The sequence below is a fragment of the Hipposideros armiger genome, unplaced genomic scaffold (assembly GCF_001890085.2).
Source record: "Hipposideros armiger isolate ML-2016 unplaced genomic scaffold, ASM189008v1 scaffold_388, whole genome shotgun sequence".
In the NCBI taxonomy this organism is placed as follows: domain Eukaryota; kingdom Metazoa; phylum Chordata; class Mammalia; order Chiroptera; family Hipposideridae; genus Hipposideros; species Hipposideros armiger.
Window position 1 is genome coordinate 1,348,588 of NW_017731738.1, and position 10,312 is coordinate 1,358,899.

Below are 10,312 nucleotides of genomic sequence, written 5' to 3' on the forward strand. Positions count from 1 at the left end.
CTGCAGCCCACGCCGTCTCCTGCAACTCACGGCAGTCCAGCTCCAGGTTGAGCTGTTGTTCAGCATCTTAGCTGTAGAGGGCAGAGTCACTGGCCCTCATGTGTGGGATCCGAACCGGGGCCCTCTGGAGTCCCAAGCCATCTCTCAACCAACGCACACTCGGCCGGCCCAACAAAAATTATTTTAAATTGGGGCACAGTATAAAGTAAAATACATAGTTTTGAGTATTCCAAAAAAGTACATAATTATCTTACATTTTAGTGTAATAATTGCTAATATTTATCAAGTACTTAACCATAATAGAATAGTGTGCTATTATAGCAAGGACTCTGTATATTATTCTACAGTACAATATAGATAGAACCCTTAGAGTAGTACCTTTAAGAGTCAGGTGCTATTCTCTGGGCTTTCTGTTTTTAACTCATTTAATGCTCATACCAACCCTCTGAAGTAGATACTATTATTGTCCCCATTTTGCAGATGAAGCAACTGAGGCATAGAATTGTGAAGTCACTTGCCCAAGGTCAAACAACTAGTAAGTGTAGAACCAGGATTTGTACCCAGACAAAAGGGCTCCAGAATGTAATGGGTCTATAGGTCAACTGATTTAAACTCAGGGCTTGTATCCTGCATAGCTGTAGCCTTTGTGATAAGCAGTGTGGGTCTGGTCTCGGTTGGAATAGCTGTTGGAGCAGAGAGGTGGCGTTGTGGTATGGTAGAAAAAACCCTGGGCTAGGAATGAAAAATGCCAGTCTTGGGCAGATGGCATGCATTTTTCTGAGTCATCATTTTCTCGCCTCTATCATGGGTATTCTGATGTCAGTCTCTTATATGTTTAGGTTATATATTGGCATTTACAAAGGCCTTTCCGTGAAATGACATTCATCTGTGTTGCCTGCCTTACAGAGCTACTGCAGGAATCAAAAGAGTTATATACAGAAGAGCTATAAGGGATTATTGTTGCTCTTCAAAGTCTTTGCTTTTCTCTCTCAGTATTGTGTTTCATCAAGAGTGACCTATACAAAATAATTCAGATTTACTTGGATATTTAGGCTATAGATTCTATTTTATAACTCTATGCATGAACTCCTTCTGTCTTTTCCACACATAGCTCTAGTACCTAAGTATTATATGCCCTACTGAACAGCAAATGTAGTAGGCACGGATAATCCAGAATAATTGACTAGCTTTTGGGATGCATTTTTGTACTTAATTTAACTTGAGTATTTGTGGCTGAGAATTCAGGTACTTAAAACAAAGTATTGAGCCTCTTTGGAAAACCCAGTTTGAGCTAAGCTGTATTTTTCAGACTTTGGTGTCTTGTCCACCCCAGTCTTCATTCTTTCTAGTTTAGGAGCCCAGGCAAGAAGATAGCGCCTCCTTCCTACCCTTTCCCCGTTTTCCACACACACCTTGTGGTAAAGGTACAGAGCAGGAGCCTGTGGGAGAGAGAGAAGGTTTTGATTTATTTTTATTTTTTTGGAGAGTAACTTAAGGCCATGGAAGGAACCCCAGAAATCTTGCCTTTCTCACTTGAGCAGTAATGACATCAACAAGAAGATGCCCAACTGCGTGCTAAAATGTCTGGGCTTCTGAGGATAAGCCCCCCCCCTTTTTTTTTTTTTAGATTTTTTTTGGGGGGGGGAATTGGGGTAGGGGAACAGCATTGGGGAATTGGGGAATCAGGGAAGGGGAACAGACAAGTTGCTGTTCTTTTGTTCTTCAGCCTAGTTGTGGAGGACGTCGCTTCACTGGCCCATGTTGGTATTATCATTACGCTGTTCCCGGGTGAGGCAGATCGGTCATCGGCCTCTGGACGGCTGCTCACGGCTGCTCTTGGCAGCTCACACCGGCTGCCAGCCACACGTGGTAGCTTATGGCAGCCCACTGCAGCAGGGGCTGCAGCCTACGCCGTCGCCGGCGACTCATGGCAGGCTGAGCTGTTGTTCACCATCTTAGCTGTAGAGGGCAGCATCACTGGCCCTTATGTGGGATCCGAACCGGGTCCCTGCTGCTCAGAGCTGGTGTCCCAAGCCAACTCTTAACCAACGTGCCACTCGGCCAGCCCGGATGAGCCCTTTTTGAAGAGGGAATTTACAGTTTTGGGAGCTGCCAAAGTCAAAGCAATATAATGAAAACTTACTCTTGACTTAGACTTTCTAGTGCCATTTTAGACTTTTATAGTACCGTTAATGTAAATCTGTATGGTCTCCACATTCACTGTAACTCATGAGGTGGTTCTCGCACCAGCCCATCCTGAAGACCATTGTCTCTGCTGTTCTTATGTTTTCATAATGGCTGTGTGAGTTTCTCTTGAGCCCGTTGTTACAGGTGTGATGACCAGAACCAGGGAAGGTCATGATAGTGTTGTGGGTTGCACAGGACTAACCTGAGGGGCAATATGCTACAAGTCTGAGCCACCCTTTTACCAGTCTATTGTACAGTCACTGATTTTAGATGCCTGGATGACTACTCTTTCATGAAAATTCCAGTGTAGATCTTATGGTAGGAAAGGAGTATATAATCACATGGTTGCACAACAGAATTTTATTTATTTATTTATTTTTTACAACAGAATTTTAACAGTTGATCAGATGATGGTGGGCTCATCTTCTTGAACTGCTTATTGTCATCTGCTTACATCTTAAAAAATTATGGAGCATGTTTATTGTTACCCAAGAGTTTGACAAACTTATGTTGCTTTTACACATTGGTGTTTGGTTTTAAGCAATAATAATTTTAAAATTTCAAAATAATAAATTGTAATTTTTTTGTTAATAAAGTTTATACATTTTTTTTGTAGCTTATTCACCTTGATGAAGATTGTGTAACGGAACTTTCTGTACATCACAGAAACAACAGACAAACAATGGAGGATTTAATTTCATTGGTAAGAAATACAGCATGAATTTGTAATATCTTATTTCATTGTTCTGATTTTATCAGTGCATTAAAAATAGGATAGCATCATTTTCAGAGCTATGATTTTATCATGGGTATAAATATTGTCCTTATTTTTATGTATGATTTTCACTCAACTCTTTTCTGATGTTTGCTGAATATCTTTTGTAAAAATGACATTTATGAAAGAGAATTATAGTGAAAAAAATTAAAAAACGGAACAAATTCAGAGAATTGACAGAGTTCTGATTTTAACTACTTTAAATTTTTTAACATGGGACTATGATTCTGCTATATAAATAAGGTAAACACAAAACAGTTTTCTCCCCACCTAAAAGCAACCCTGTGAAATCACATCACCCCCCAAGCTTGTGAACCAGATACCATGAAATCATTATCATGATTTCTGGTGTTGGATCATTTTAGCTCTTTTAGATACTTAATCTCTAAATCACATGTTTCCTAGAGATAGGGGCACTCAGGGCTGTCTCTTGAGTATAATCTAACACACTGGACTGGGATTGCACCCGCGTTTTCTCTTGGTTCAGTACTATGTCTTTCATCACCTATGATTTGTATTGTTTTTTTCTGTTTTCTAACTTGCAAGGTAAAGACCCTAAGCACTTTTTTTTTTTTTTTTAACTAACAGAGCTCTGCTAAGCCACTGTTCTTTTCAGTGAGGAGGAGATAGAAGGGAATTCTGTTGAATGACATAATAGGCAAAAACTCTGGAATATGTCTGGGAAACAGTGATAATTTACTTTTTCATGGAATGAAAAGGAATGGCAAGAATTGGGAATTGCTGCAAGACATGTTAGGTCTTTAGCCTTTTACCTTGAAAATTTGAAGCTTCCATATAAGCAACTTTGAAAAAATTGCATGACTTTTTTTGGGGGATATCTTTAATAGAAGACCAAATTTCAGATACATAAAATTTATTTTCAAATTTTTATTATAGAAATTTTCAAACACCTACAAAAGCAGAAAGAACAGTATAATAACAGTGATTTTCCATGTACTCAATCATCCATTTTTAACAGTTACTAACATTTTGTCATTTTATCTAGATCCCAACACCTTCCCCATCTGCCTTTTCCAGTTGGGTATTTCAAAGGAAATCCCATACATCATGTCATTTTATCCAGAAAAAATTTGGTTTGAGGTCCACAAACTTTTAAAATCTGAATCTTAAAAGTAACATACTCAGAATTCCAAGAATCATTGAAAAACGTCTTTAAAATAGTATCCTTTATGTGGTCTCTACATACAGTTTTCAAACTTAGAAGTGAAATGGAATGAGGAATTGTTTTCTTCTGATACTGAAAACAAAATAGATAATGAAGCATGATAGAGATTGTTTCCTGGTGTTACATCTCTCTAAAGATCTCAGTTATTCTGAAACCTAGGCGTGACCAAGATCAGGAATGCTGTGAGGAAAATAATAGTTTCTCTTCTTTTGTACTATTTCCTCATTCTTTTTTTTTAAATGAGTTTCTATGTTTATTTATTGCCAGGTAATGTCAGATAAGTTCCATCTCTTCCTTAAGTTCTAAAAGAAGCAAAGAAAAAATCAGGGCTAGTTACATGGATTATTAAGAGGGTCTGCTGCATTGTAAGTGCAGTTGGGAGAAAATGGCCAGTCACCTAAGGGCCCTGGGAGGGCCTGCTGGACTTGGATTCATGCTCTCTGATTCCTTTGGTGTTCTTTCCCAGCTATGGGCCTGGATATGGACAACCAGGTGGCCTTGGGCTTGACCATCAAGGGTAGTGTTTTCTTAATTTCCTTAGTAATTAACATTATCGGACCCAAATAATCAGTCTCAGACTGTTGCTGAAGCCCGGTTCTGGACCATGGTTGCATTCTTTAGACTTCCTAACTTGAGACAGATTCTGGCGTGGCTGTGGATGCTCCTCTCTGTCCCCTTATATTGTGTCACCTCACTGTTTGTGTTACTTTCTTAGGGCTGCCATACCAAAGTACCACAGATCGGTGGCTTAAAACCGCAGAAATTCATTCTCTCACAGCATCGGAGGCCAGAAGTCCAAAATCAAGGTGTTGGCAGGGCCATGTTCCCTCCAGGGCTCTCAGGGAGGATCCGTTCCTTGCCACTGCAGTTTCTGGTGGCTGCTAGCCTTCCTTGGCTTGTGGTTGCATCATTGTAATCTCTGGCTATGTGGCCACCTTGTCTTATCTGTCTCTTTCCTCATTCTTCAATGCCTGTCTATACTTATTTCCCAGTCCTGGGGAAGAATAGAATACATCTTCTCAACCTCGGCTGAACATTGGAATCACCTGGGAACTTGAGTCCTGATGCCTAGGTCCTACCCCTAGAGATTATGATTTCATTGGTCAGGGTATGGCCTAGGCATCAGAATTTTTTAAAGTAGTCCAATGATTGCCTTGTGCGGCCAGGAATTGAGAAGTACTACTCTAGATTCTTCAAAGTGTGCCCTAGGGCCAGGAGCATCAGCATCCCTTGGTGCTCATTAGAAATGCAGAACTTCAGGCCCTACCCCAGACCTGCTGAGTTGGAATCTGCATCTTAATACAGTCCCTAAGGGATTCGTGTGTATGTTAAAGCTTGAGGAGTGTTGGTCTAAGTCTGTGGTTCTCAACTGGGAGTGAATTTGCCACTTGGAACATTTTTGGTTGTCACAGCTGGGGTGTGTGTATGTGCTAATGGCATCTAGTGGGTAGAGGCCAGGGTTGTTACTACAATGTTCAGAATAGCCCTTTATAACAAAGAGTTATCCAGGCCAAATGTCAATAGTGTTGAGGTTGAGAAATCCTGGTCTAGGTAGTCTCAGAGTTCACATGGGTCCTAGATACTTTCTAGTTTGAAGAACCTCAGGAAAACCAGGTTTGAGATCAGCTGTGATCTGTTATATTTCTGGCATCTTGGGAGCTCTGCCTTCACTTTTGAGGTGGTTAGACAGGACACAGAGAGAGAAATTTAGTGTGATCCATGCTAATATGGTGCTGATCTTCGTGCAAAGAGAGACATTATTCCCAAGCATTCAACTCATAGACCTCACACTTTTATATTATCTACATGAACACTCTTAAACTGCGTTTCTATGCAGAAGTCAGAGCTTCATATATCTCGTGATTTAGAGCTATCTCATGGCAGCCCTCTTGAGATTCCCAAAAGTGGTGTTAGAGCTTCCACCTCATTGCTTTGCTTACTTTCCCCCTATTCTTCCAGCTGTGAGTTGCTCTGGATTGTGGGAGCAGCCAGCCACCTGGTAAAACTTCACTGAGGGTTACACGTACATATGAGAACCTGTTCAGACCAAGACATTTCTTCCTCCAGTTCTGCAATGCAACTTCCCGTGTACTCTGGTGGTAGGAGTTTAAAGACTGAGGGCTTTGGGCGTAAGGTCAGGGGAAGGATAGTGGGCTACTCCTCAGTTTCTCAAACCCTCTGTTACCAGTAGCTGCCTCCCCTCAGCCCGAGTGCCTGGGCAATTCTTTTTTTTTTTTTTTAAAGATTTTTATTGAGGAATTGGGGGATGGGAACAGCGCTGGGGAATTGGGGGAAGGGGAACAGACAAGTTGCTGTCCTTTTGTTCTTCAGTCTAGTTGTGGAGGACGTTGCTTCACTGGCCCAAGTTGGCACCATCATTGCGCTCTTCCGGGCGAGGCAGATCAGTTGCCGGCTTCTGGACGACTGTTCACAGCGGCTGCTGGCCGCTCAAACTGGCTGCTGGCTACACACGGTAGCCCATGGCAGCCCACTGCCGCAGGGGCTGCAGCCTACGCCGTCGCCGGTGACTCACAGCTGGCCTGGGCAATTCTTTAACATTTGGCCTGCCTTAATAATAACTGGGGATTTTAAAATGTTTCTAGTGTTCTAGAAATGATAACTTCTTTATAACACGTAAACCTATTGCCTTACTTTCAGACATTTGACTTTCAAAAGAGGGAACTGTCTAAAAGATAAGGGAGACAGACATTGGTTGTGTTAGACTTGTGGACTGATATCACCTGAAAGCGTAACTGATGTGTTGATTTACCTGTTATTCAACACAGAACTCCCCTGTGCATCTTACCATAATGAGGGGTATGCAGTGGCTATGGCAAAAAAGTTATAAAAAGGATGCTTTTTTGCCTAGGGAAAAACAGGGTTAGAGGATGGTTGTAAAACTCCTAAGCATGCTTTAAAAACTCCATCTAAAACTCTTAGCACTGTCTAGGTATTGTTTACAATGCCTGGGTTATGCCATTGTTGATAACCAAGTGGCAACTTCTTTCTGAGCCATTGTCTCTAATTAATTTATGGCATCTTTTTCAGAAAGATGGCTATCATACATTATATGAGATCATAGATGTGGGAAGTTGGAAAAAAAATCTTTATTGTAGTCTTTGGAAAGTGGAGAGTAATTATAGCTACACAGTTTTCACCCAGTTCCCAAGTACTTTCTCCACGAAACCTTTTCTGTCCTTCTTCCCCCTGCCCTGTCTTGATCAAAGTCAATATTCTATGATAATTTATCACAGTAGTTTATACTTGTCCTATTAGATGGATAGATCCATTATATAAACTTCAAAGCATATATTATGATTGTGGCCATCTAAAATATTAACTGATAAAATTTATAAATAAAAACAATTGGTAGCAGGCCTCTTTGGATTGTATACTTTGCGAAGAGATACATAACATTAAATATTATTCAGTATTATTAAAATTTAACACTTTTACAGGGCAGTCTCATAGTCTTATGAGTACATTATTTAGAAACTTTCAGTAAAACACAGTGGGTTGAGCAGATATGTTTGCATCCAACACTTCCTAAAACTAAAATAACATGAAAGGATGAAAGGCAAAAAAATTCACAATGAAGAGAATAAAAGAGGAGACAAAAGTCACAGAAGTTCTAAAATTTTGGAAGTTCTAAAACAGATAAGTGGCAGCTGGCATAACAATTTGGAGAGAGCTGAAAGCTAAATGCTTGCAATGGGAAAGGGTAATAAGCAAATTGATTAGAGTGCTCAAGCTCCAGAAAGACTCAGGGATCAGTGGTACTAGGAGCCTCTGCAGTCAGGGAAGTGAGCAGGTTGAAAACCAGGCAGATTGGTTGAAAACCTGTATTAGAAGCAGTTAGACCCCTGGGTCCCTTTTTCTATTTTGTGCTGCCTCTTCCCCACCCCGGCTGAAGATTGGAGACACTGAACAAGAGACCTCTTCTTGTACCAAACGCAACTCAGGTGGGGGTGATGAATTATTGTGAAAAGAATGCATGGACACACAGTCCTCATGGGACAGTGAACCATTGCCTCTAAACCCCTTCACTGTTCAGCTCTGAGAATACTGGAACTAGAATTTTATCCTATTTGCAGTGGGGGTGGGGAAAATATTGGAAGATTCATCTCTGGGGAAAACCCAAGAGAAAAAACCTACTATAGCAATGGTTGGGAGTTCAGGTTTCCTGTCTGTTCACTTTAGAGAAAAGTCCTCAAGGTAATGAGCAGCCCCAGACTACACACAGAGCCTTTAATTAGCTGTGTATTATAATTCTTCACTTTTAAATAGAGACAGACAGCCAAAGATCACCAGGCATTTGAGGAAAGCTTCTAACATGAAAGCCAGAGGTCAAAACAAATGGTGTGGGGTTGGAAGGGAGAAGGAAGAAAAAGTAAAGATACTCAGAAAAAAATAGATTAACAGGGAATGCAAGAAAATGGTTAAGAAACGATCATTACTATTCTGAGAGGTAAGAGAAGCTATTTCTTTCTTGAAATAGGAACAAGATGACTAAAAAGGAACACTTCAAAAAATAGGTCTTAAAAATTTTAAATACGACCACAGAAATGAAAAGCGCAGTACTGAACCAAGAGAAAATGCGGGTNCAGTGTCACTGGCCCTCATATGTGGGATCCGAACTGGGGCCCTCTGGCGTCCCAAGCCAGCTCTTAACCAATGCGCCACTCGTCCGGCCCGCAACATTATTGACTATATTCTCTATGCTTTACTTTACATCCCCTTTACTACTTCATAATAACCAATTTGTATACTTCTTAATCCCTTCACCTTTTTCATCCAACTCCCCAACCCCCCTCCCCCCCAGCTGGCAACCATCACTTTGTTCTTTGTATCTATGAGTCTTTTCCTGTTTTGTTTGTTTATTTTGTTCTTTAGATTCTACATATAAGTGAGACTATATGGTAGTTGTCTTTCTCTGTTTGACTTACTTCACTTAGCAATACCTAGAAGGTATTAACCCTCTAGGTCATTCCATGTTTTTGCAAATGGTAAGATTTCATTCTTTTTTATGGCCAGGTAATATTCTATTATATATACATGTATGTACCATATCTTCTTTATCCACTCATCTATAGATGGGCACTTAGGTTGCTACAAATACATATTTTTATGAAAAACAACTATTTAAAATATAAATTTAGTGATAATAGTAGCATTGTTTTACATCTTTGCAAATTTCTTTAAAGTCTAACTTAATAGAAGACATTTGGATCTGGTATGCATTCAACCTGTTTTGATATGTTGTTTGATTGAAGCATATGAAGAAAATGCAGCCTTACACAGACATGTAGTTAGAAAAGTATTTTAATACTTTAAAGGAGAAGTATTTTAATTTAAAATAATTGGGAATGTTCTCTGATAATCCACTAAAACTTAAGCAGTAGAGTATGTTCATGGGTCAACAGAAAGGCTTAGAGAGGTGTGTCTCAGACATGCCATGGTGTGGACTTGGTACAGCGGTGAGTGTGGCTTTCTGGAATAATCTCACCAGTAAATATAAATACTCTCCCAACGGCCAACTGTTCCTGGAAAAATAGACTATGCTTGTTTGAGCCCCTCCTCACCAGTCTGCCCACTGTCATGGCCATGCAGTTATGAGCTGAAATCCCTCCTGATTCTCCTATGACTGTCAACTCCTAAAATTTCTATTCTTTATATTCCCATTGGTCCTCCATGACATCTTTAGTATCTATTGAGCAAATACAATTAGAGCTGCAACTTAATTCTAACAGCTGTCAACACTGAGAGCCTAAGACTAGCAGACTGTGCAGGTGTGTGAGCAGTGCAGTGGCAAGGCCAGGGAAGCTGCGATGTGCCCTTGTGAGGTAGAGAGAGTGGGTAGTGCAAATGCCTGTGTTCATCCATTGGGGGTCATCATTTCTCCATGTGTGAGAGGGCTTTGTGTGTCTTCTCAGCCATGAGCCTCATAGGATAGGATACACTACTGTTTGCAATAGAATAGATGCCAAAATAAAGAAAGTCTCTGATTTCAACAACAAAAATTATTTTATTTTATTTTATTTATTAAAAAAAAATTTTTTTTTAAAGATTTTTTTATTGGGGAATTGGGGGATGGGAACAGCGCTGGAGAATTGGGGGAAGGGGAACAGACAAGTTGCTGTCCTTTTGTTCTTCAGTCTAGTTGT

At 40.3% G+C, this 10,312-nt stretch overlaps 1 protein-coding gene across 1 annotated transcript in view; it reads left to right on the forward strand.

The window, feature by feature from the left end:
* MELK (maternal embryonic leucine zipper kinase) overlaps window positions 1-10,312 on the forward strand; it is a 78,936-nt gene that overhangs the window by 41,755 nt on the left and 26,869 nt on the right. The window contains exon 11 of the mRNA XM_019663273.1: window positions 2,804-2,890. Coding sequence (XP_019518818.1) covers window positions 2,804-2,890 — 87 coding nt within the window. The remainder of the gene's footprint in view (window positions 1-2,803; window positions 2,891-10,312) is intronic.